At 33.2% G+C, this 27848-nt stretch overlaps 1 protein-coding gene across 6 annotated transcripts in view; it reads left to right on the top strand.

The window, feature by feature from the left end:
• LOC107065045 (uncharacterized) overlaps positions 1 to 22176 on the top strand; it is a 137014-nt gene extending 114838 nt beyond the window's left edge. For 5 of the 6 annotated variants that reach the window (XM_089169843.1, XM_089169842.1, XM_015318339.2 and 2 more), the window contains 7 exons: positions 13491 to 13664; positions 13818 to 13973; positions 14064 to 14297; positions 14380 to 14609; positions 14684 to 15340; positions 15430 to 15804; positions 15886 to 22176. In XM_089169843.1, the coding sequence (XP_089025969.1) occupies positions 13491 to 13664; positions 13818 to 13973; positions 14064 to 14297; positions 14380 to 14609; positions 14684 to 15340; positions 15430 to 15804; positions 15886 to 17268 (3209 nt within the window). In that variant the 3' untranslated portion in view covers positions 17269 to 22176. Of the gene's footprint in view, positions 1 to 7253; positions 7715 to 13490; positions 13665 to 13817; positions 13974 to 14063; positions 14298 to 14379; positions 14610 to 14683; positions 15341 to 15429; positions 15805 to 15885 lie in introns of those variants that run through there. The other variant, XM_015318343.2, reaches the window with a different exon arrangement.
• Positions 22177 to 27848: the final 5672 nt, after the last annotated feature.

The raw sequence follows: 27848 nt of genomic DNA, 5'->3' as shown, positions 1-27848 counted from the left end.
TTTAATTATTTATGATTCTATTATTTTATTCAGGACCTTTTTTTAAGGTACACGTTGATTACAATTTGACAAAGGTAATAAAACAAATATTATTGTTTATTAAACGTTTGATTTATTTTAGAAAAAAAAATTACTTTTATTTCCTTATAAGTAAAGATTCCATAATTTTATTTTAAAGACCTTTTTTTTTCTTTTTGTTACATTACTTTTCTCATATTTTTTGTTACCATGTTTTGTAAATTGAAGGAAAGTGGTATTCCTTGTTGATTCTTTCAATCTTCGTCAAACTTTATTCGATTCTTTACTTTTATTTTCTTCTTCTACTACTACTACTTGTTTTTCTTCTTCTTCCTTTTTTTCTCCACACTTTTTCTTCGTTTTAAAACACGTTAATTTATTCCTTCTTGGAGAAATCATTTCTTCTCACGCGACAGCACCACTGCCAACAGCAAACTAACAGCAGCTAGCCAGCCAGTTACGAGTAAGATCGAGGTAGAAGAAATTGCTGGAAGCTCATCCTCCCTTTTCCTCCCTTTCTTTCTTTCTTTCTTTATCCTATATCTCTTTCATCCTCTTCCTATTCCTTCTCTCGGTACGATGAGAAAGCAACCGGTCGTCGTATTAGATTTCAACGTCTCACGGTAAATCGTATACTCGATTTTATTTTGATCTTTTACCTTTTTCATTTTTTACCCTTTTTGGATTATCCTCCCTTAAGCCTTTCTCTCTCTCTCTTTCTCTTTTACTATTAGTTAGAATAGCATTCCTAAATACAACGTGTGGCTAACTCTTAACGTTCCTTGAAGTTTCCTTCACCTCTGGCAAATTCTCAACTGAAAGGATATCGGAAAACTTCTTTTTATTTTTTTTCTACTTTCAGCTAACCGGAAAGACTAATTCATACTTTTCTAGGATCACCTAGACAACCTCCAGGGTAGACAATTAACTTCATCAATTTACTAGGAATTACTATTAAAATATTTTTATAGATCATTTGATGAGTGCATCCGTTTAACTGGTTCTAATGTTTGTGTTAGCCTTTAAATGATTCTTAATAATTTTAACTACACAAATTTACAATAATTTAACTTCAGATGCATCTACTAAACTGGTTGCAATAAATATTAGTGTCAGCATTTACAAGATTCTAATGATATGAAGAACAAGAATTCATAACAATTCATCCCTTAATTTATATTACAATCAAGTATCAAAAAATTGGTTGAATATAATTTGAACTGTATACATTAAATTGGTTGCAATAAATGTTTGTACCACCAATTAGTAGATTCAAATGTAATTTGAATAGCACGAACTTACAACAATTCAACCCTCTGCTTCTCGAGTATTATAGTCTGACAATCAACAGCTTGCTAGCTTGCTATACTGACACTTCCTTCAGGCACTGTTCGTTCTCAAAAGTGATTACTCGAGATTAGCGTACGCTTACGACAGCTCGAAACCGTTCGTGCATTGTGTTCTCACAGTCGTCATTAAGGTCGCCGTGTTTTGATGCGAGACGCAAAGGAAAATATAGCATATTCTCGCCTTTTTAAAATACACGACATTAGATACTTTAACCTACGTGTTGAGAACTTTGAGTTTATTACCTGTGCCATTTAACTTAATTGCAACCTATACAAAAAAAACATAAGAATTTTTTAACATATTTCAGACTCTTCTACACTACTTAACGCCCATATTATTTTTTTCCATTTGCATTTTTTATATTGTTCTCATTTTTAATAGAACATAATAACAATGATGTAAAAACTATAGTAATTAGATAAATATTCGCAAAACATAGGTATTTTTAACATTTTTTTTTTACTTCGAACTATCTCAATAATCTTTCCAATATATATTTTGTTTCAATTATTGTTTTCGCAATAAGATGTAATATCTAATTAAAAAATTATAATAATAAATCCTAATTAGAAAAAAGATCATAATTTCCAATAGAATTTTGCCTACGACGGTGTATTCCGAGTCCCATATTTTTTTTTCTTTTTTCATAATTCTCCGTTTTATCACTGACACATTTTTTTTTCTTTTTGTTTTCTAAATCGCGTTCGCGCTCATGCACGCGATCCCTGCACGCGAATGCATCCGTGCTATGAACATTTTGCGAGTGTAATAAAAGTGTCTGAGTTCGTGACCGTGGGCGGGGTTCATTAGTTAATTAAACAAACCGAGAGGGGTAACAACGTTCACGCGATTTCAAATTGATCCTTTCCCTTTCATTTTCACTTTTAACAGGTATAAATGCAAGTTTTTAAAGGGCAACTACCTACCAACGATGAAATCTTTTACAATGGTTTTTATTTTAGATTTTTATTTTTTTTATCGATATATCGATAATAATCGTATCCTTGTTAATTTTTAATTGATCGAATAAAAGATATTTATCGATTCGATTAAACGAATTGGAAGGAAACAAGAAATTTATCATTTAATCGAGATCGACGTTCGATCGAAATTATTAACACGTTGACGTGATCTTGATTTATTAGAACAGGATATCCCAAAAATTAAATTTACGACAAATTTATTATCAAGAAAATACGAACAATTATTACAAAATAAAATACAAAATTAATTTAACTGATTGTGAGTTATGATATTATTTTTCTTTTTTTTTTTTTAGTATTTCAATTTTGCAGTTAACGTTGTCGAACAAGAATTATTTGATTTATACAGCAACTACACATTTTTTGGTAAAAGATAGATTTATGATTTTTCGGTTCGTTGAAGTAAGCGACTTTTCGGGCCAAAATGTACGTGTGTGTGTGTGTGTGTCATACTGTTTCTGACAAAGCAACGATTCGATTGGCATTGATATAAAAAAAAATTTTTTAAAATGAAGAAAAAAGAATCACGATAGAGACTAGTATCGGCAAATTGGCACAGTAATTGCAACATATCGCTTGGCTACGAGTATCCAACTTCCATTGTCATCGTTGCTTGTGTCTCTCGCACAAAAAAAAAAGCTTACCAATTAAACACACGATCGGGAATTATTGCTTGCGAATGGAACTTTGAAAGAATAAAAAGGAAAAAAAAAGAAGGAAGCGAACGAAAAAATGGTTTTGTCAGCAATTTTTATTTTTTTATTTTGTTTATTTTTTTTGATCGACGTTCTACATCCTGAAACCTTTTTGCATTCTAATATTACGTACGAATTTTTTTTGACATGAATTTTTGAAATCAATTCTATTTTATTGTCACTTGGTGTCGTTGTTTCAAGCTCGTTCAATGAACGTTATCGTAATGAAGTAAATAAATCATTAATAAGTGCCCACGTTTTTAACCTTATACATTTATGCAAAACAAAGCACTAAGTCCAACGAACGGAAAAGGTTCAACGTTTTCTTGCAATATATATATATATATATTTCACGATGAACACCTCGTACTTAATGACTCTTCTTAGCACCTGTTGCAATTGCATACGTAATCACTGATAGGTACACGATAATAAAAAAACGATAAAATCTATTCTGTTACAAATTTAAATGTACCTCAACTGTATTACCATCAAATTATTTTATTTTATTCAAAAATGAAAATATTTACGTAAACGTTCTACAATTTTATTTCGATCAAATTTTGTATAATTATTTTACAGAATATCTTTACAATTTAATAATTCTAAGCATTGTAAATTTGTTCCAATTGCAATAAAGAAAAATAAGTTAAATAAAAATATAAAATATACAAAATTTTGTATAATATACTTCACTTTAAGAATGATTAAGGGATGCATAAAACAATGATACAAATAATTCATACAAACTCGTATTCGATTTGATGCTTGTTTCAAAGTTATATACTAAAAAGCAGATATTATGTTCGTGACACAAGTGGTGACCATGATTTATTAGTTTTATTCTTGCAATGTCAACTTTTTTACGCTTCCATCAAAATATCGTTCGAAAAGGATCAGAGAGAACAACAATAAAGTGAAGAAGCATAGAAGCATTTAAGTTTGAAAATACACGTCAAACGTCGATGAATCTCCTGTATGTGAGAAAAAAAATGGTTGGCTTTTCTTCGGATACTCTAGTGTTTTCGAGTACACTCGAGGAGAGGCAAACGCGTTCGATTATTCAATTCGCATTGTTTGATTTACGCTCTAACGTTAACTCAAATACACTTTAATACACTTGAAACCTCTTTCAAACGTGGAGACGTAAAACAGCAAACTGCGTTAGGGGGTGTGGGTGGTCTCAATAAATAATCCTTGCTTCCGCATCGTCAATCAAACAAACGTGAACTGTGACAATTTTTTCTATTATCTATTGTATATAATAAAAAAAATAACAAAATTTTTACCGACAATGGAATTCTGCAAGGGTTGTTAGGGGCGTTTTAATGAACAAATCCTATGGAATACAATTTTTTTTGTATCTATAATTCGACAAAACTTTTATCAAACAAAATTTTGTACTATCCGATGATATTTTTCTTTTTGTTCTTTTTCGAAATAAAATTTTTTATCGACAATGCGTCAGAATTTACAAATCCGTCAAAACTCGAATATGTTTTTGCATAATCGTTCGTTGCAAAACATCAGAGACGAGAATAATGATGACATTGTATGAAAAAAAAAAAAAAATAAAATATAATAAAATATTTGTCGAAAGACTTCGTAAAATTTATTCCACAAGAGAATCACGAGATTCAATTGCAAGTAAGTTCTAAAAACAGCGAGGTCGTAGCGAAATAATATAACTCGCTAAGGATTTTTCTTTTACTTATGGCAAAACGCGAGAAATCCGATTTGGAATGATCGACGATAAAAGGAACGAACGCGCGTGATTCGTTCGAATATTATTTTTCTCTCTCTCTTCACCGTTTTTCTTTTTTCTTTTCTTTTTTAATTCTCTTTCTGCAAAACTCGGTTGCGGTCGAATGTACAGTTCGATCGTTTCAATTTCGATAATATTCAAATTCAAATCGTCAAAGCGAATTTCGGACAAGCGTGTTGCAGGTATTTTTTCTTTCTTTTTTTTTCTTGTCTTGCAAAATTGCTGAATTTAATATACATCGCTTAAACGAGGTCATCCTTTTTTTTCTTTTTTTATTTTCTTTTTTATCGAACGTTGCACAAAACGATACACGTAATTGCAACTTTATTAAACGCATCATCGATTATACGATTTTAACGATGGATGATAAATAATAATATTCTAAGAACTTTAACGATACGAAAAGATAATGAAATGAATGAATTCTTATATATAAATTGACTCATCATAAATAAAATTTATCATTTTAAGATTTGTGTTCAATAAGAAAATATGGAAAATCTTATTAGAAGAAAATGTTAAAAGAAAAAAAAATACTTAATCAGACTTGGCGACTTTTACGATAAAATGCGACTTCGGTTCGATTAATGTGGGTTATTCTAGCTTATCGAAGCAACGCTTTTGCATTCGCATAATCGCCAAGTAAGAAAAAGAAAAACGAGAACAGAGAGAGAGAGAGAGAGAGAGAGAGAGAAGGGTGAATGAACTTAGAATTGCGATCGAAACTTCGAAGTTTGCGTATAAGTTCTCTTTGCTAATGTGAAAATTGAAGAAACAATTGGTGGTTTTTGAAAGATTTGCACGAGTGGTCGCGGTTAATAGTACCGTGAAGACTGTCTCATCTTTTCACGATTCACTTGGATCTTTCGATGATTGACCTTGAAAGAAAAGAGTCACGTCACGTAAGTAGATAAAACGATGGAGATAAGTATCAATGTTCTTTGTTAGCAAGCTTACGAGCGAACGTGTTCTTACAAAGAAACATGTAAATATTATAAATATTTTAACTACCTGTGGTTTGTCCAAATTTTGTAACTTACATTTAAAACAAAAAAAAATGATTTCTTTTTATGTTCAGAATTAAAGTAATTCTTTAAAAGGTATTTTCGTCAAATTGTCTTTTAATTTTCTTTTCAATTATTTGTAAAATAAAAGCAAAACTCAACAAAGTCTAAAGTAACCTTTCCTTAATTGGATTGTTGAAGTTAAAGTAAAATAAAATGAATCCAGCTAAATAAGAGTACAAATGAAAGAAAAGTTACAGTATAGTACCAGTGTAAACAAATTAAAAGTTTGAATGATACTTTATAAAAAGAATTTATTAGGATTTATTAGGATTTTTCGAACTATTCAGTCGATTCGTTTAGACAATGAACGAATTATTCGATACGCGTATCCTGCTAGTAGCTGAAGGCAGCATCCTTTGTAATTCGTCGAATCGCCACTGGCGCCCACACTTCAATCAATACAAATTTTCTGCACCATATGAGAGACTTTCGTGGTTGCTAATATTACGATCTGTGTATTCATATATTTCCTAAATGCAATCTTTTCTTCAAAGCCCATAAGATTATTCAATAATTTTTGTATCATTCTACACAAAATTATAAAAGGAATACTTAAATAATTATTTATATAAAATACTGATTAATATTTCAGTGTTAATATTATGTCTATATTTATATTTAAATAGTTTACAAACACAATCTTTATTTAGGATCTTAACAATTTTTAAATACTCTATACAAAATTATAAAAATAATATTTCAAAAATTATTTCAATAACAAATTCAGTGTTAATATTACGAGTATTTAAATCCAATTGTTTTACAAATGTAACCATATTTTTTTCAAATTTCAAACAATTTTTCAATATTCTACACAAAATTATACATAATATCTGTATCGACATATTTTTCTCAAGTGCAAAACCTTTTTATCAGATCCAAATAATATTGTTCCATAATTTAAAAAAAAACAAAAAAAACCCTCTGAAATATATTTCAGCGTGTATAGTAATTAATAAAAGACCTCGAGTATAATTTGCAGAAAATCGGTTATTAATCGGTCGAACGATCCAGCAGAGTTGAGGATAGAAACGATCTACACATTAGTGGTGGTGGTAGTTGATAATAAACAGGCACATAGGGCTTGCACAAGTGTATTCGCGCGTGTACATTAGCTTCAAGAGTATATATACTCATATACAACTTATACACAACTACATGTTCAAGAGAGAAAGAGAGAGAGAGAGACAGAAAGAAAAAAAAATGAGATAGAGAGATTGTGTAGATGTGTGGAAGCGTTCGTTCACACAAACGATATAGGAATATTGCACCAATACGCAAGCGCAAAGGCGCGTCCGCGTGGAAAACTCTGGGCAGGAGGCGAGAGTGTTCACCTTAAGGCCTTCAGTTGAACGTTGTCACGCGCACCGTGCGTATCTTCTACGGGTTTCAAAGGTTCTTTTTTTTTCTTCTATCCATTTTCTTACAATCTTATCGATCATCTATCTTCCGATCTCCTCTTCTTTCATTTTTTTACCCCACAATAATTTTATTTCTTTTTTTTCTTCATATAATTAGAGTGCCATCATATGAACATATTTTATCAAAATTTGTATTTACACGCCATAAACATTTTGTTTCCATTGCACATGCTTGGATACAAAATGGCTGGGATAAAAACAAGAGTTTAGGTAATATTTATTATTTGTAATTTGTATCTTATGGCGTGTGTGTTATGGTGTTTATCGTGTTAAATTGTTAGTACGTGTTTGAAGATGTTGATAAGTAGCAACAGTGGTAGTAATTTAAGAGGATCCTTATCCGTTCCTTACGACACGAGGATGCTCACGAATTTTGGTAGCAACGACAGCATACTCGGATTTCTTACTGTCAAAGGTAATAACGTCGTTTTTGCCGTACAATAATTATAATAATATATATCAGTAAATACGTATATACTTTTGTCCTTCGAGTTTCGTAGATACTTCGATCAAATCGTAGATACACAAATCTTGTTCGTGTGCTCGAATTTATGTTATCAGTCTCGTAAACTGTCTTGAATTTCTTACACCTCCCTTCCTACTCTTTCAATCTTCTTTTATAATGAAGAAAAATGTCTATCGTAATCACGAGGATTTTCGTTTTGACAGATAAATGATTAACTGCGTTGACAAATCCCCGTGTGTACGGTTATTCATAACACGGATGACATTTTTGTCGAGGGGGAATCGTAAAATAAAAAATCTTTGTCATATTAAATATATATTTGATTGTTTTTCCACGGTATAAATATTTTTCGTTATTGCTAAAAAAGAGAGGTTCGTAATATATTTCTCGTTTATTATTTGTTTTTTATATATATATATATATACGAAATAAAAATTAATCAAATTATAATCATCGTTGAGATATCGTTGAAAAAACAAAAGACGAGTTTTACTTACCTCCAGAGATATCCTCCGTAAATTATAATTTGTAAAACGTTGTAATTTTAACACACTTTAAATAACATTTTCCTGAGAAAAACGTCAATCTTTCTTTAACATTTACATGGAAATAAAAAACAATATTTATCGATTTGTTCTTCGAAGATAAAAAGAAATAAAAAAGAAAAAAAATGAAGATTTTCCTGGTAAGACGAAATTTTTGTTTTTTTATTTGGCTACGATAAATAATTTTCTACGAACAATGATCGTTGTTTTTTGTTTCATGAAAAATTGACTGCTTATTCGTAATAATAATAATTGAACATATATAAAAATGCACTACACGCGCATCATCCACACCCATACACGTACACGTACATGTTACACGTACACCTATGCATAAACGTGCCGCTGCGTGGTCAGAACTTATGTTAGAATTTTGAACAGTTCCCCTATTTTCTAAACATGATTCTTTTACTTGTGGTGGTGTTAGATATTCTTTCTACATCATCAACGACGAATAAGTTAGATCGATGTTACGCGAGCTGTAAGGATATTTTTCAACCATTCGGAAGCCATGACTCACGTGGCCCAACATACTCGCTTTTGTGTGAAGAAAGCAACCCATCCTCCTTACAGAATACGAAGGAGGAGGTGAAGAGGTGGTGGTGGAGGAGTATATGTAAAAGAGTTTTACTTATTTCCACGGTTACTTGCGCTCACCAACAGACTACATACTATCGACGACGTCATCGGTTGTACTTTCGAATGCTTTCGGGTTAAAAAACGATGACGTTATTTCATGGTAAAAACGTTACGTTGTATTAACGGTAAACTTCTTGAACAATATATTTTAACTTTCTTTTGTTTTTGTTTTGTTTTTAATTTAATTTCATTTCATTTCATTTGAACATTTACATTTGATCGTTAAGAATAAACTTTTACCAATTCATAAATTAAGATATATATATTTTTGATTATTTAAAATAATAAAATATTAATAAATGAAATATAAATTTGTAAATAAAAAAATAATCCAAAGAGATAAAATATTTCGTTATAAATTAAATATATTTTTAAATTAACAACAAAATCAAATAGATTTATATGATAAAATTATATTGATATAAAAAATTATTTTCAAATCGTTATAAAAATATGTTTAAGCTGTTAAAATTAAATACGTAAAAATAAATAAAACAAAAGAGAACTCAGCTCGTTAACGTTATCACTATAAAGTTGTGTCGTGGAAAGTGCAACGAGCGGGCGGCCATCGCGTTCTACTCTACTTCCGGTTTCCATTTCATTCATAATACATCGACACACGCGTGCGCACACGAACACACACATAGAAATACTATGTGTCCTATTATTCGTACTTTGACTTGCAGATATCTACAAGTATGTATTTAGTTATTTCTTCTTCTACTTACTATACTAGTTTATTATAAATACTTACACACCAATCGTACTTACTTTCGATCGTATATTATTATTGGACGTTAACTCGTAGCGAAGATCACCGTGCACCCGGATATTCAATTATTTTCACTCGGCGTAGCAGGATACTACGGCCCTGCGATGCAACTACCCAACGTACACGAACTTTGTAACGTTGATTGTAACAACCGATTGTTTGTTAAAAGAACAACATCATACGCGGAAGTTGATTTTTGTGTTTGTGATTGTGTCCCATAATCTTTTTAAAAATACTACGTACATTTTCGTTTTAGTTATATTTAATTTTAATTTGAGAATTTTTGATCGTTAAGTTACCTGTTCTCAAATGTCTTTTAACTAAAAGTGTATCGTATGCATTTTATACATATATATATTTTTTTTTCATTGGAACTTTGTTGTCCGCGTATGAACATCGTTAACATTCCACATGACTCTCGTCATCTTGCACGAGGAGTCAAGTATCGCCGACGTGATAGAAATGATATTTTCCAAAGTATACCACGAATTCGTTTTACCAGAATTGTCTTCGTACGAACGATCAAAGTATAATACGAGATAGAAAATTGATCCTTGTTGTTGCCAACTGGAAAACTTTTAGAACTTTACTATACCCCATCTTAACTAAGTTTCCTATATGTGTTGGTGTCTTGGTATATTATTTTACTATATCATAGTTAGTAAAACGAGTTTAGTCGGATAAAGGGAAGTAAATCGTGTTAAGTTATGATCTAAACTCAAAGCCTATTGAAGTTTTACTTTCCTCTTCTTCGTTGTCATAGACTAGGAAGACGTTGAAAAAATGGTGCATGAAATATTCTAGAAAAGAAAGAGAGATAGAAATGAAGGAACGAGTTGGAGCAAGCTAACAGTATCGTCATCGAAACCCACACACACGTTATGGCCCCGTTGGTTGTTCTCTCGAACTCGATGGAATGTAACGCCCTCGCATGGTTTACATGCAGAATGAGCTTAATTTTGTTTTTCATGGAAGAAGCATCATTGCAACCTTCTTCCCTCTCCTAAAAACATTCATATATTTTTTATCCGATTGTTTACAATAAACTTTATTATTTAATACACATTTTTTTTTGTCGATGTCCAAAGAAGTTAAATTGAATATTTTTATCTGATAATTATATAAAATAAATTTGATTATTTAATAAACCAATCGTTTAGATTATTCATGCTTCGAGAAAATTAATTTGAATATTTTTGTCTGATAATTATTTAAAATAAATTTCGTTATTTATTAAACCTATCGATTGTTTCGAATATTCACGGTCGAGGTAGTTAAGCAAATAGTTGAATAGTTTGTTAGTACAATATCTTGTTGGTGTGTTATCGAGGTTGATGCTCGTTTCATCCACGAGCACGTGCTAATTTCGTTAATTATCCTAACGAACTCTCCGGGTCCGTGTTATCATGTGCGATTAACACGTTAAGCGCCACGCCGAATTTGCGTGCCTTTCCGTTCAGGCCACAGTTAGCCGTCAGGCGGGCTCTGCCGGGCCGCTCGCCGATAGGCGAGCCAGAGTATAAACAAATGTCGGGTAACGTAATCCGGCCGGGGCTTGCCTTCGTATGTTTACCTCTCCACTTGTAGATAAGATGCACTCGAGAGCCTGACATTTTCAAATCGCAATAAATACTTTGTATATACTTTGTTTATATCCGTATAGTCCCTTCTCCGTCGTAGTAGAGAAAAACCCGAAAAGCGAGGCCTAATAACGCCCAAACGCGTAAGAAATCCTCAGTTGCATAGATGTCCTTGAAGCATTGACCAAACTAAAACCGATATCGCATAATTTAAATGTTCAGTCTCACAAGTATGCAAAGACGGACACACGCGCCGCGATAGAAGAACGAAAAGTCTGCCGTCGGTCCCTAGGGACCGACGTGGCCTGAACGGAAAGTCTAGCGTCGGTCCCTAGGGACCGACGTGGCGCTTAACGTGTTAACAATCCGCGATAATTACTACGCTACAAAGAACATCTAGCACCCATGCTTTCAGTTTGTTCACTAGTTTACTTCTGATAATTTGGATACATTGTTGTTACTCAAAGTTCCACTGTGAAAATTCGACCATAGTGAAATAATAATAATAGTAATAGTAAATGCAATTTTAGTTCTTTTTTTCTTCTGTATTTTTTTTTTTTTTTTTTTTTTTTTTTAGAGAATACATCAAAGTTCAATTTACGTGATCATTTTATTCAAATGGAATGAAACGTTTCCAACTTTAACTTCCCGGAACGTTTCTCATCGCGCTTATGCTTCCTCATTTCGACTCATCAATCAATTTGCACACATTTCCGCGGTTTCATGGACCTTCTGTTCTCCGATACAGAAGAGAATATTGCAATTTGGAAATGAAAAAAGAAATGAGAAATGTTGAAAATATCTCACGTCGTCGTTTTGCGTTGATCATATTGAACGTACGATTGGATTAAAACTTTTCGCATAATATATGTCTTACAAAGAATGTTGATTAACCAAACGTGTGATTATTGATTACGTAGGAAGACGAAGAATTTTCTGTCATTTTTGACCTGTTTATACATAGAAGGTTAAAGAAAATCACACACAAAAGTGTTGGGACATTGTGGGAGTCCTTGTTTAACGGTTGAACGAACAATCGTTTTGTTGAATTCTCGCGAATACCAAAGATGATCGAAGAAATGTCCGGCAATTAGTGTAAAACTGGTTTTATTCCAAAGGGGGGATCGTTCGATAAGTTGGCACAAAGCACCAACATCAGCAGCAACAGAGCTACGAGAATCACAGATCCTCTTACCGGATCTTCCTCCCCCTCCTTCCTTCATCTTCATCTTCATTAAACTCCATTCTATGTTATTGGAACGTTCTTCTACTCTACTTTACTCGGATCCTAACCGATTTGATCCGATTCTAGAATTTTCTTTTTCTTTTACGTTTTTCTTCACCTAACTTTTTCGCAAATTACTCGAGAACCTTCCTTCGTTTTCTATTAGTCGTCAATATTCTTATCTCTTTCTATCGTGTTCATTTATTTTTCCTATCTATTAATGTTTTCAAAAAACAAAACAAAAAAAACAAGTTCATTGCCTATCGTTATCGTAATCAACAAAGTATTGAAGTATGCAAACTCAACGATTATTATCAAAGTTTCTTAATTTGTAAATCATTTGTAAATCAAGTTCTATTTTTGAATTATAGCACGCGCAGTTAATTCGAGATTATAAACGTTATTGTTGTGTTGTGTGTTTGATATGAGTCAGATATTTCGTATCAATGAATATTATCGATTAAGACGATAATCGATTTATCTCTATTCCCAATTAACCTCGACACGTTCCTCATTTTATAATTATATGTTATATCATTTTATTGTTGATTATTATTTAAGATAAATATCAGTATTAGCTTTTGAAACACTTCTAATGACAATATTATTGCCGGAGAGAGAGAGAGACATTTCTCTTGGTCGGGTACGTGCTCTAACCCCGCACAGTAGCCTCGTCTTTCCACTCTCATTATCTCTGTTACAGAGCATTACCGACTGATTGAGAACAAGCGAACATGTGATCAGGATATCCGATACTTCATTGAGATATCCGATCGTGAACCTTTAAATACGCAATTTTATCTCTACCACGTATTTGTTTTTTTTTCTTTTTCTTTTTTTTTCTATCAGTCATTTGATCAAGGCTAACCAACACACACGTTAATTGTTTAGAAGATTATTGATTTTGATTTAAATTTGATATCCCGTCTCTAAATAATTTTTATATGAATTTATTCTTTTTTAGATTCCCAAGATGTCGACTTGGATGCAATACTCGGTGAACTGTGCGCATTGGAACGACGTTGCGACGGTGATATCGCAGCCACTACTCCAGCTCAGGATTCTCAGAGACAGAGTCGTCCCAATAACGGAAGGATCACTGCTACCGATAACACTGACATCGGCAAAAACGAGGGTGGTAAGGGATTTTTTTTCATTCTGATGTCCGTCATTACTCGTTCAATCAATTTGTTTGTGATACCTTCTGATTTTGCCAATCGATTGCATATGTCATTCTTTGCTGATTTGCGAAAATCAAATTGCGAAATACAAATGATGTTTATTGTCAAAGGTATTCGCACGGATAGTCCAGACAATGACAGCGCATTTTCGGACACTGTTTCGATGTTGTCCAGTGAAAGTTCAGCAAGTAGCAGTGGTTCAGGACACAAACCACCACAAACCGCCATTCATACGGCTTCTCAACAGCAACCGCATCAACATATGGGTTGGTATTTAAACATATATATTTCAGTTTTGATATTTTATTTGGGACACATTTTTGTGAACGGTTAAAAATTTAACGTTAAATTTTTAGATGCTGCGGGAAGAGCGAAAGCTGAGAAGATACGACTTGCACTGGAAAAGATGCGAGAGGCCAGTGTTCAAAAGCTTTTCATCAAAGCTTTCACATTAGATGGTAGTGGGAAAAGTCTTCTAGTAGATGAGGGAATGAACGTTGGTCTCGTTGCTAGGCTTCTTGCGGATAAAAATCACGTGCCAATGGATCCCAAATGGGCTGTTGTTGAACACTTGCCAGACCTTTTTATGGGTAATTTAAAAATCATTGTAACACTTGGATTTTGAATATATTTGAATTAATTGGCTAACGGTGAGTATTTTTTTGTTTGTAGAACGAGTATACGAAGATCACGAGCTACTGGTAGAAAATTTGTTACTTTGGACAAGAGACTCCAAAAACAAATTACTCTTCGTTGAAAGGCCTGATAAAAATCAATTGTTCTTCACTCCTGAAAGATTCCTGTTGGGTCATTCAGACAGATGTAGCAATGAATACGACGATCATTCTCGTAATATGCTTTTGGAAGAATTTTTCACGAGTATCAATGTTGGCGTTCCTGAAGTAAATATTGCAACTTATCAATTTTTGTATTAATCTTTTGAAACGTTTCTAAACCAGATTTGTCTTGTTCTTAGGTTGAGGGACCATTGTATTTGAAATCAGACAGTAAAAAGGGTTGGAAAAAGTATCATTTCATACTTCGTGCATCTGGACTTTATTATTGGCCGAAAGAAAAGGCACGTACTGCTAGAGATCTCGTATGTTTGGCTACATTTGATGTCAATCAAGTTTATTACGGTGTCGGTTGGAAGAAAAAGTATAAAGCACCAACAGATTTTTGTTTCGCCATTAAACATCCGAGATTACAGCAACCAAAATCGACAAAGTTTATCAAATTTTTATGCGCGGAAGATAATGCGTCTTTGGAAAGATGGATGGTTGGGATTAGGCTTGCCAAATACGGTAGACAACTAATGGATAACTACAGGTTGGTAATGGACGAGATTGCACAGGAAGACCTCGATCTATTGGCACACGCGAGATCGTGCTCGGTCAGCTCGATTGCCGTACCACCTAATCAAACTCAATATAATACTACCAATGACAATGCTAGACAATTCATCGAAAATTCAAGGCACGAGACACAAGCTACGACGAGGCAATACGATAGTCAAAGACAAAGTTACAATTCGGAACAGAGACAGAGTTACAATAACGATGGAAGGCTTAGCAGAGCCAGTAGTTCCAGTTCCAGCGGTTGTTTGTCCGATGGAGCACCGAGTAGTTGTGAGGTAATCAAATATTCCTCATGTATTTTGATTTTCTTGATGGAAAGATTATGAATCGAAAACTAATGTATTTGTTCTCCTTATCTCCCCAGGTGGCTTTCGAGTGTGGTGAATTTCCAACGGGAACAATTAAGCGAAAACCTTCCATGAACCCAAAACTTCCTCTAACATCGATAACGAGGCAATTGAAGGAAGTCGGTGAAACAGTACGCGACGAGCCAGATTCTTGCCCGAGCCCAACCAGCTCCGGTTCGGGTACCCTAACCCGAAGACACAGTCGTAGAAGAAGTGGCACTGATTCGGATGGATCGGGTACTTTGAAAAGACATCATAGATCTGGTAACGCAACCCCAGTTAGTCCTGTACCACCTGGAACGCCGGTGAGGGAAAGGGCCAGTCCTATGGGATATGGGAGAACGGAGAGTCAAGAATCCAAAACACCGACCAGTCCTATACAACCGTGTATGGTAAGTAATTGGAGACGAGTATAGTTGTTAACGAGATTCTATTATCATTAGAACAGATCAGTTCATTATCTTCTATTGTAGATGGATTCTATCATATCTCTGCCACCACCACCGTCTCCATCGAGAGTTGCCGAAGAAGGGGAATCCGATAGCGAACCATTACCACCACCACCCCCAGAAATGTTTCGTTCGAATCTCTCTCTGGATTCTTTACCACCACCACCTGGACTAGGCGAACTTCCAGTATGCAACACGCCAGAGTTGACTGGTTCTTCGTTGAGTCTTGCTTCCTTACCACCACCACCGAGTCCACTTGTTGGTGAGACCGGTACGATACGTCGTGCGAGACCAAAAACGTCGAGTAGTCCGTCGAATTCGATGACTCCCGAGAATACGCCTACGCATACTGCGTCAAGGCTATCTAATAGTAGCAATCAAATGTATACAAGCACCCCACAAAATACTTCTGCCCAACAAAACAGTCAGAATTATGAAAGCGGCAGTAACGCGACGGGTGCATCAGCAAACTCGTCGGCTTCTCCACACAGTTCCTATCCTGGCTCGAGTGCCAGCACACCGACTTACGCACCAAGTTCGCCGAGTTTCACGTCACCGCCACCCTTCGTCCCACCCCCAGCTTATGGTACACAAACGCAACACGTTGGGACGCAAAGTTTGACGCGACAGAATTCGAAATCTGAATCGATTTACGGGAGTAGTCACCAGAGCGGGCACAATACCGTACCTAATCCGATCAGGCCAAATCCTAATATGGACACGGTAAGAAGGAGTGCTATGAAACAGGGTACGAGTCATTACGCTGCCCCGCCCTATCTCGCCGAGTTGAAAGCTGCGTCGAGTCCTCAACCGCAACGTCGAGTGACCATCCAAGAACCACCAACGTCACCCAAGTCAAAAAGTGGCACGGGTAAGAAGATCTCGTTCAATTTACCAGCTCAACAAGAACCCGGTAGCCCAGCTTTACCGTTAAGAAAACCGATGCCACCGAGAAGATCTGACAGTACGCGATTGACGTCCCCTAAAAAATTAGCCGCATCTGATCAAGCACCGCCAGGTGACTTTTTAAAGGATCTCCAACGAGTCATGAGAAAAAAATGGCAAGTTGCACAAAAGTGTAAACTCGACTCGACCACAACACCGCACGAAGTCTTAGGTTTCCGAGATCCACCACCAGCTGTTGCTGATTACCGAGAAACCAACGTATCCAATTGGGTACAGGAACACTATGGAGTTGACAATCTCTACGAAAATGTCTACACGACGGATCCCCATGCACCCCTCGAGTACGCGTCGAGTCCTGCTCGTCAAGCAACCGTCAGATTCGCTGATGAAAATCGTAGCATCAATATCGTCAATGCCATTGCTAGTAAAAGGAGACCACCACCACCTCCACCTAAAAGGGCAGAAACCACGCATTTGACCACGACTAGGGCGATGCACTGACAATAGCAGATAATACAACCTCATCCAGAGAGGCGATGGTATTGCTGCTTGTGCGGCTGGTGGAAGGATTAAAAAAAGGACAAATTTTTGTAAATTCTTCCATCATTCAATTTTTCATTCGTGGTATCATCCTGCACAACAACGTTCAACAATGTTCGTTGTTGCTTCGCCTCGCTGAACATAATTTGTTTAATTTAATGGGAAATATTCTTCAAGCTTAGCTTCGTCTCGGTCCTTGTCAAATACTTTTTACGATATATACCAATGTTCTTCTTTCTTTTCTCAGAGAATAACATGACGCTGATTCAACAACTTGGATGATTACGAGCATAATAATTTCTACTTTGATATCGTAAAAATATTTGATGTCAATTATCTTAAAGTGCCAGGATCAAACTAAAAGTCCAATTATGACATGCGTTATTTTTTTGTTTCAATTTTTCGTGTTGTCGCCCTGCTTGATAAACTTTTTTATGTTTATCTTTGATAACATTTTTGAAACTAGTTCGATGAAACAGAAAAAGACAAAAAAAAGGAAAACGCTGATCACTGCCGAAAAATCTCAATTGAAAGAAAGAGAATTATAAAAATGATGTGCTTTAAATGCTCCCCCTCCACTTCAAGGTCATTAATTGACACGTAGATGAAACAGTGCCGTACTGCGTTTAACTGCATTTAAACTGCGTTTAAGGATGTGATATACGTAAAATATCAAGCTTAGATCCTGCCTATTTGCTAAAAGTTAAAAAGAAAAAAGAAAAAAAAAGTAAAAATGACTACTCGTATAGCAGAAATGAAAGGAAGAGTCTTAGTCGAAAAAATATTTTGCGAGATTCTAAGTAATCTAATGCTACAACGTGCATCGTTTCGCTTGATATAAAACGAAAATTATTAGATAAAAAAAAAGAGCGTTCGGTGTTTAATCTCGCAATTCCAAATCATTTACTGTACGTGTTCTTTGGTTTTTATATTTTTTGGTTCTTATGTTTCTTATTTTATTTTGATAACCAAGGTGCTTTACAATGCAGTTAGTAAACGATATTGAAAGAAAAAAAAATAAAAGAAATTAATAACGTGAGAAAATAAAAAAAAAAGATAGAACAGTTAATGCGACGTTGTGTAACGTTGACAGCGCTTAATTAATTAATGAAATTGATTGATTGATTGATTAATCGATCGATTGATTGATTGACAGATAAATGATCCTTTATACATACATAGGTAATCTAACGTGTATATAGAAACTAATAACATATGTGTGTTTATATTCGATATAATTGACAATGATGCTGTGTATGTTTAAATATACTGTATCCCTTTCGAAATACGTTCTTAACGAATAACGTGGACACGATTGGATTAGGAATAAAATTTTAAACAAATAAAATAAAAGGAAATATATAAGCGATTTTTAGATTAGATTTCAATCTTTTTTTTCTTCTTATTTCTCTCAAATTAAATTGAGACAAAAACTATTTCGAATTCTCTATTATAATATGTGTGGAAGATGAGAGTTCCTTCGAGAATTTCGAAACACTCGTATATATATAATATATATGTATATGTATTATATATATATTATATATGTATTACTTATAGTTTTATTCGCTACACAAATTATACTAATAACGTATAAATGAATATATAAATATATAAATATAAATATATATTAATGTTAACGACAAACGTGAGATCTCGTTTATGCCATTTTTTTTATTTTTTTTGTTCTTTAATTTTTATTTTAATTCAACACGTTGATTGCTACTAAAGTTTTACATCGTTTTTTATTGGCCACAATATTAAGATTTAAATGTCAAAGAATGTTACGTGGTCTTATTAAAAGAACAAACGTCGCCCACGGGTGGCCTACGCGATAGTCAACGTGTTGATATATAGAACATTTTTCTTTTTTTTTCGTTCCCTCTCTTTCATAATTTGTTTCTTTATTATGATATACGTGATGATTTATATATTTATTATATATATATATTCTATATATAAATATATATGCATGTATACATACATGACAACGCTATGAAAGAAAGTAAATTATGGTCGTGTCCGCTTTCTTGGGGATGGGGAAAGAAAATACCAAGTTTAAAAAAAAAACTTGACTTGAAAATACTTTTCGTACGCATATGATATACACATCGCTATGATATCGTGGGCTAGCATGTATCGAGTAACTAAAAATATAAATAAAACGATGAAAACTATGCGAGATTAACTAAATAACTAAAGTTGTTCGCAAAAGCAGGAAAATAACATAAGAAAACAAAATATCAGCACTAGATATAAAAATTCAATCCGATTCAATTCAATTTGAAATCGCGCGGTAAAATCAAATTGAACCAATAATATTTACAGAAATAATTTTTGAGATTAATATTACCGATCTTTTGAAGGAAAAAAAGGAAAGTAATAAGAAACAAAAAAGAAGTGAAAAAAAAATAAACCTGACTGTAAACCGATTTAAATAATATTAATAATAATAAATAATAATAATAATAATATTAATATTAATAATAATAATAATAATATTAATAATAATAATAAACTAGGTCCAAACTTTTAATACGAAATGAATTTCTACGAAAATAATATCGTTCATATCGTTACTGACAAAAAAACGAAAGAAAAGAAAAGAAAAGAAAAGAAAAGAAAAGAAAAGAAAAGAAAAGAAAAGAAAAGAAAAGAAAAGAAAAGAAAAGAAAAAAAATTGATCTTTCCAATCATCTCTTTCTCTGTCTGCCCGTCTATTTCTATTCGTCACTGTTTGTATCTTTGTAAGCTAAAGAAAATGACGATAATCCTTTAAAAAAAAAAAAAAAAAAAAAAAAAAAAACTAGCAATGTCTCAAAAAAAAAAGCAAACGAAAGGATTAAGAAAGATTTCGTGTGTACACACACACACAAATTGCGTATTTTATTATTTTATTATTATGTTGTTTTGAAAATAATGTTGTTATATTTTTATTTTCATCTATGCTGTAAACTGTGTACGCGAGAATTAATAACAATATGTGTGTATGAGTGTGAAAGAAAGAGAGAGAGAGTGAAAAGGGATGTGCTAAGGATGAGGAGAAAAGTATTCAATAAAAAACGAAAAATCATTGGCTTGTTAGTGGTTTTTAAACGTTTGCTCGTACTGTTCGTCGTTTTAAACGATACTATCTTGGTCGTATCATAAACATAAATATACACACGTACACACGTAAATACATTTGTATGATCGATGACGAATCGGTTTGATATGTGAAATTGAGATTGATATGCGATGGAAATAGTGAAAACTAAATGCGCCTCTCCTATTTTTTTGCGAGCAACAAGTTCGCCATTTTTTTTCTTTTTTTGCTAAACTTTTTTTTTTTTGCATCGATCGAGAAAGAATATAATTCTTCTCGCAATTTAACGCGTTAAAAACGCTAAGTTTCGTTTATTTTTTTGTAGAATACTTTTGCGTTTAGGCCACGATGATTTATCGGGTGTAAAAAAAAAAAACTTAAGGGTGTCGGTCACCGATGTCCCATGCGGCGGCTTGAATGATGGAGAAATGAAAAATCTAGTTTGTTGCAATTGGTTGGCGTTTCAATGTGTTAACAGCATCGTACATATATATTTATATTTATTATAATGATCTAATAATTATATATAAATGCATACAAATAAACAAAATTATAGATCTTCAACAAAAATTGAAATTTAAATAAGAAAATCGTATTAAAAAAAAAAAAAAAAAAAAGAAAAGGGAAAGAGAAAGATAAACAATATATTATAATATGTAGATAAATTTAAGAGGATTCGAAATTTACTCTCGTGATGTGTTTAGGTTGAAAGAAATAAAAATTGGGCAAAAGAAGAAAATGATCAGGAATCGGCGAGTTTGTTGAAATCGAACAAAATTCTGGACGATTCGTAGCTCTAAATTAAATTACAATGATGACGACGATAATGATAATAATGATGATGACAAAATGATGATGATCATGATGATGACGATGATAATGATGACAATGATGATGATGATGATGGTGATAACAATGATGATGACGATTACACGAAATGAGAAATTACTATAACTGCCAATGATAAGTATGATGATGGTAATAATAATTTAATCGTTCTATCGTACCTTTTCACTTATATATTTCTTAAGTTGTACGTATACGTTTTTGTAAATATTGTAACGAATAATAATTGCGAAGAAAAGGAAAAAGAAAAATGAGAGAAAAAAAAATTACAAACAAACAATTATTATCGAAGATATCGTGACTGATTTAATATAAAACAAAAAGAAAACAAAAGTAATAAAAAAAAAAACAATGCTATGCTATTATTTATGAAAGAATAATAATGCAAGTATAGAAAATCCTATTCCATAGACGGATCTTGTTTTTTTTTCTTTTGTTTGATTAATGCAAAATTTTGTTTTTCAAAAAGTTGAGATAAAATTAGAAGGAGAAAATTGCGAAGGAAAGAAAAAAAAAAAGAATAATTTAAATTATAATTGTAAGAAGAGAAGAGCAAACGATGCCTTTTTCTTTCCTATAACAAATTTCTTTAAGTAATATATGTTATATAATTTTTTTTATTTTTTTTTTGGTTTCGATCATAAACCGATCGATTAATTCTTTTGGTTTACTTTTATTTCTGTTCATATTTTTTTTTTTTTAAATAATTCGTTTAGTTTTCTCTCTTTGATATAGTCCTAGATTTAGATTCTTACGAGTTGTTTCGCTCACCGTGGAAGTGTGTTTTAATTATTAAATATCGTGACAATACCATTACTTTGAAGACTCGTCGCCAGTTGGTTGGGTATTTGACCATATTGAAAAAAATGCGCAGCTGTTGAAATATTACAGGTATTATATTCATGTTTTTATGTAAATAAATTTTTGGTATATTTCAATGATCGAGAGTATCAATTAATTTAATACCTAATCGTTTCTCAATCCTTACATATTCCTATCCAAATAATTCTTCCCATGAGAATTATCTCCCATAAAGTAAGGAACAAAAATAAAATGAAATAAAATGAAACATATATCAAGAAACACACACTACTACTACTACTACTACTACTACTACTACTACTACTACTACTACTAATGTTTCGACTTCAATTTAAAATACGACGAAAAGTTGATCGATGAGAATCGTTTAAAAATGACTCATTAATTAGCATATTTAATAACCGATTTCTCATGCATATGGTCGGCTCAAGTGTAAAAGAAAAGGGAAGGGATGAGAAGCAGGTGAAGGAAGGGGAGGAGGAGGAGGAGAAGGTGGTGGGGGGAGTTGAAAGGATATATTCTAATGTTAGTTTCATGACTCGGGAGGATTCTCGTAAATATATGAAATTGCTGTGGACTCGTTTCGAACGGGGGAGGCGTACAATTTTATAGGCCCTTTTTACGACTTATGGAAGCCGCGCGTTCTACTTTACGCTTACGTCATACGCGTCTCACAAAAGTTTACGAGCACCACCATTCGAAATTCCCCTTCCGTATCGAGAAATACGAAAGAAGAAGAAGAAGAAGAGGAGGAAGAAAAAAAATATAAGAAAAAATATACTTGTGAAATGAAATAGCTTTTTACTTCACGGACGTTTCACGTTTATGAGAAACGCGTTAATCCAAAGTTACGAGATTCGAAAGACGCGCGTTCGTTCGTATACTTTGATCTTCTTCGAAAAAAAAATATTATGGATCTATGAACAGTAAAATTAAATTAATTGAGAAACTTAACTGTACGGATAATGAAATTTTTGTATAATAGAACATATTCTTTTTTGATCGTGATTGCGAGTTCCTGTTTTAATTTAATGGTGTTACATTTAAATACCTGCATAATTGACTGAATAATTAGATTTAATTTTCCTGAAAATATAAACATTACTTTCAATTAGATTCAATAATTATATCTAATAAAATTTAATTTATATGAAGCAAATGTATTTTAGCCTCCGCTGTAAGTTACTTGTCTCACGCAAATTTTACTTAGCTCACGTAAATTATATTTGACGTATGCAAATTGATAGAAAAAAAATGAATAACGAAACAAATTACAATTAAAGTGTCAATATTTAAAAAATGAGGTTGACAATTAAGAAGCTTATTTATATAAAAATAAAAGTAATAAAATTAATAAAAAGTGAGTTCTAATGCCGACCTGATCCCAGAAACTGATGAGAGTTTTAACGAGGAGTCTATACCACCTGAAATAGTGGTAATTTGTCTTATGCGAATGTGCGCACTCGCTTCACTCGAGTGGGTAATCGACAACATCGCACGAGTTGCAGATACTATTTTTTATTACAAATGCGGCGCCATACTGTCACGCAAATTTGTAGTCCAGAAGCGAAGCCCTAGTGGGGAGTTGGGCGAGGCCCCCCCCAGACCAAAATCAAAGAACAGAAAATTAAGAAAAATTACCACTATTTCAGATGGTATAGACTCCTCGTCAAAACTCTCATCAGTTTCTGGGATCAGGTCGGGACTAGAACTCATTTTTTATTAATTTTATTACTTTTATTTTTATGTAAGTAAGCTTCTTAATTGTCAAACTCATTTTTTAAATATTGACACTTTAATTGTAATTTGTTTCATTATTCATTTATTTTCTATCAATTTGCATATGTCAAATATAATTTACGTGAGCCAAGTAAAATTTGCGTGGGACAAGTAAACTTATCGAGCACAAATAAACGTTTGATTTACTCAAAACTCACGTTGTAATTATAAAATGGATAATTAGCCATTTTTCAACCGCAACAGAGGGGGCTAAGAACTACTTATCCCGCATGAGTAATAAAATATACTATTATAGTAAATGATAAACAAGCAGAAAAAACATATGAATAAAATTCGATCATGCAGAACGTTTCATTGTAGTAAACAAATTACAATCGATAATTAACGAAGATAAATCAAATTATATGAAGCCTAATTACAATTTAATAAGATAGTATATTTGTAGATGCGTGTTAGAAAAAAAGATTGTAATCTTTTATAAATCTTTTTTATCTTCAATATTCTTTTTTCTTTTCTTTTTTTTATTTCATCGAAAGGTCAGAGTTCTTCCTGAGGGAATTTGCCGACGTTTCGTTGTCGTCTTTGTCGTTGTCGTCATCGTTGACCTCGTCATTCTCGATCGACGAAACGAAGAAGAAGAAGAAAAAGAAATAAATGAACAAAATGAAAGGAGCAGAGAAGAACGTTTGAACGATCCGTTTTTCAAGAACGTGAACGTAAATCATGCTTTTATTACGGATAATTTTACGAGAAGTCGTGTACCGCTCTCTTGATCGGTTATGTTTGGTCCTGTTCAGTTCATTCGGCTACCTTAAACTTATAATCGCGTTGTTTTCGGATCCGCGAGCAACGCGAGTGTTTAAACCAATTGCTAAGATAATACGGGACCAAGAGTTGGCCAGGCCCAAACTCCTCCCCCACCAACTCAGCCCAGTTCGAAGCTCGTGCAAGGTCGGTAACGAATTAGCGAAACGAGGTAAGGTCAGGAAGGAAACCATTCAAGGATAACATTTTCTTCTTATCCTTTTCTGTTTTTTTCCTTTTCCCCATCACCTGGATTCTCAAGTATGGTCAATGGATTTATGATTGGTTGATGTTCAGACCCTGAAACAATCAAAAGAATGAGGTTAATTGTTAAAACCAATTTAATTGAAATTTGATTTAGCGATTGGGTGTATTGTTGAGTGCTTATGAATTAGGTTAAGGGATGTTAATTGGATACTATTTTGGTTATAATAATATCAACAATTATTGTTGAATTATAAATTGGTATTATAGAAAAATAATGAAAAATGATCCGTTTCTTGTTTGCTGATATTTTACAAAGTGTCAAAATTAGTAGAAATCTTTGAGAATGTTAAGAAAGTGACTGGAAAGTTTGAGATAATATAATCTACCCTTTACAGAAGCACTTGTCACATCTCTTCTATTTGACACCTCGTTTAGTTTATCTTATTGTCTTTGTAATTATCCTTGTTAGTCTTCTTCTTCTTAGAAACACGTGTAATAAGACTTTTAATCTAACACCAGGTCAAGCTTAGGGGCTTTTGTCGGTACACCGACATTCCTTTCCAACCGCAGGAATGTCGGTCAGTGTGCGAGACCGTAACGCACCTACGGTGAACCGCTGGTGGTCCAACGTTGAGCCCAATTCACGAACCTGAAACGATACCGCTCTCCTTCCGGAAACCTCTCCTTCATCTACAATCCCAATCTGCGGTTCGCGAACCAAATCAGATTTCAACTCAACGAGTTGTTGAATAAATTTAACTTTGTGTTTAATGAATATTCTATCACAATCTTCGTTATTTCTTAAAGGTCATTTACCGGAAGAACATTCTTTTTCCCTCGATCATCTATTGCGACAACACAATTCATGTATTTCAATCCGATCGTAGGATTGGATTGAATGTTGTTGTTGATTATGTTATGCTAAAAAAATGTAACTATTTCTCGAAAAGTTTGACGAGAGAAAAAGAATGTTAGAACGAAAGTACAAAAGATTTATGCATCGTATAACTTTTTCCAAGTACCCACTCGAAAACCTTAGCATTGTATTACGAGATCCCATCGTTGACTGAAGTTGCGATTTTACACGAGCATTTTCGAAGTTTTATCCCCATCGATGAAGTCCGATTTTTATGCAGGATTTTATATCACTTTTTATATCGATCAGATTATTTTCCATTTTCATAGATACTCTTGAACAAGTTTATACGGTTTACTGAATTGCTTATCGGTAACTTTTTTTTCTTTTCTTTTTCTATTTTTCCAATGCACGTATCAAAGAGGATAGTCGAAGTTTCGATACGAGTATGAAAAATAAAAATGAAATATGTTTGTGTGTTCATGTTCAAATTGACGGAAAAGAAAAGTGTTGTTTCGATTGGATTGATCGAATTACTCGTCGAAAAGGAAGAATCGAAAATGTGTTTAACACAACACACAACACAAGACGAGTGAATTCGAAGAAGACGACCCCTTAAAGAGGAGGTATGGGATTAAGATAATAGTCTCGAGAGGGAAGAAACTTAGAAGGAGAAGGTAAAGGCAAAAACGAGCGATATGATGTGGGTCAAAGTCTTCGGGACTGGGTCGCAGGGTTCCTTTGCCCGGAGTCCCTCGCGAGCTTCCAAAGAGAGATCGTTCTCCTCGACTCGAGGTCGAGAGGTCGAGAGACCGATTTCAATTTCACTTCTCGTTTTCATTGCATTTTATATATCTGTAGCACCCCCACCTACCTCCCTCATACCTCTCATACCTCTCCTACCTTTCCTTACCATCCCACATTTTACCATTACCCTAAATTGATATCTCATTTTTATTATTTTGTTCGTATATTTGTTATATTAAATTTTAATCGAACTCTCAAGTTTTGTTTCGTTGAATATTAATAATTCTTATTATTTTTGTTTAGTATCGAAAGTTGATATATTTTTTAATATTAATCTTAATTTAAACGTAATTAACATTATTTTATTAAATATTATTTAATTAAAATTTTTTTTTATAGTTGGACTATAAATTAAATTCAACGAAATTTTATTATAAACGTTAATATATATTTTTCAATATAAATTTTAATTACAAGCTATTAAAATTCTTCATCAAATATTATAGTTCTAAGATTAATGGAATAAAATGAAATGAAATTTAAACCCAAAAAAATCCAATGTGTATCTTTCATAGAAAAATTTTAATTTTCGTACAGTAGAAAATTATTTACCTCGTATAATAAAAATTATAACATGTATAAAATAGGATAAATAATAGTTTGGACAAATTCATTAAATGGACGATATAAGAAACGTGCAGGAAGAAAAAGAAAGTAAAAACGATGGTCGGGGTAAAAAGAAGACGAATAGAGTCAGGGAAGAGAAAAATGGGATGGTTTTTGGGTGATGACCGATGGACCGTGGGGTAGGTTCTCGTCTCTTGTTCATTTTTCTTCCTTGTCGCACGCGGTTGCGATCATTCAGCTAACATCCCTTGGTCCTCCGTTATACGCTTAATAAGATAACGCCATAAGGACGATAAAAGTCTTCAGGGCAAGGCTTCCGTCATACCAAAGACCGCATCTTAAGCCTCTAAGAGAGTTAATAAAAAAAGAAAAACCATGCTCGGTGAGAGAAAAAAGAAAGAAAAACAAGGAGTCACAAAATTACCGACTTAGTATTTATGATACTTAGTTTTGCGTTTACCATAATGAAAAATATTTTATATTTTTAATATTAAATATTTCATTTAAAGGGAATAATTATATCATCAATATCAGCCAGCTTTCTTTCAAATTGTTTAATAAAAGATTAAAAATAATATGAATTGAAGAAACGGTATGGTATGAAAAGGAATCAAAAAATTTCACTTAGAACTCGTTTCCTTGTGGATCCCGGCGCTTCCCTACTATCGTACTACCACCTTTCTGTCGTATCATGCAGAGCTATAAATTAATACTAATCTCCGAGTGAGCACGGGTACCGTGCAAGAACCTACACAATTCCAACGAGAGACTAAATTTATTTGAGATTTCGAGTAAATTCGTACGTAC

The sequence above is a fragment of the Polistes dominula genome, unplaced genomic scaffold (genome assembly GCF_049000335.1).
Source record: "Polistes dominula isolate Pdom_NZ unplaced genomic scaffold, Pdom_raw_medaka contig_49, whole genome shotgun sequence".
Classification (NCBI taxonomy): Eukaryota; Metazoa; Arthropoda; class Insecta; order Hymenoptera; family Vespidae; genus Polistes; species Polistes dominula.
This window is presented reverse-complemented; position numbering and strand designations above follow the sequence as displayed.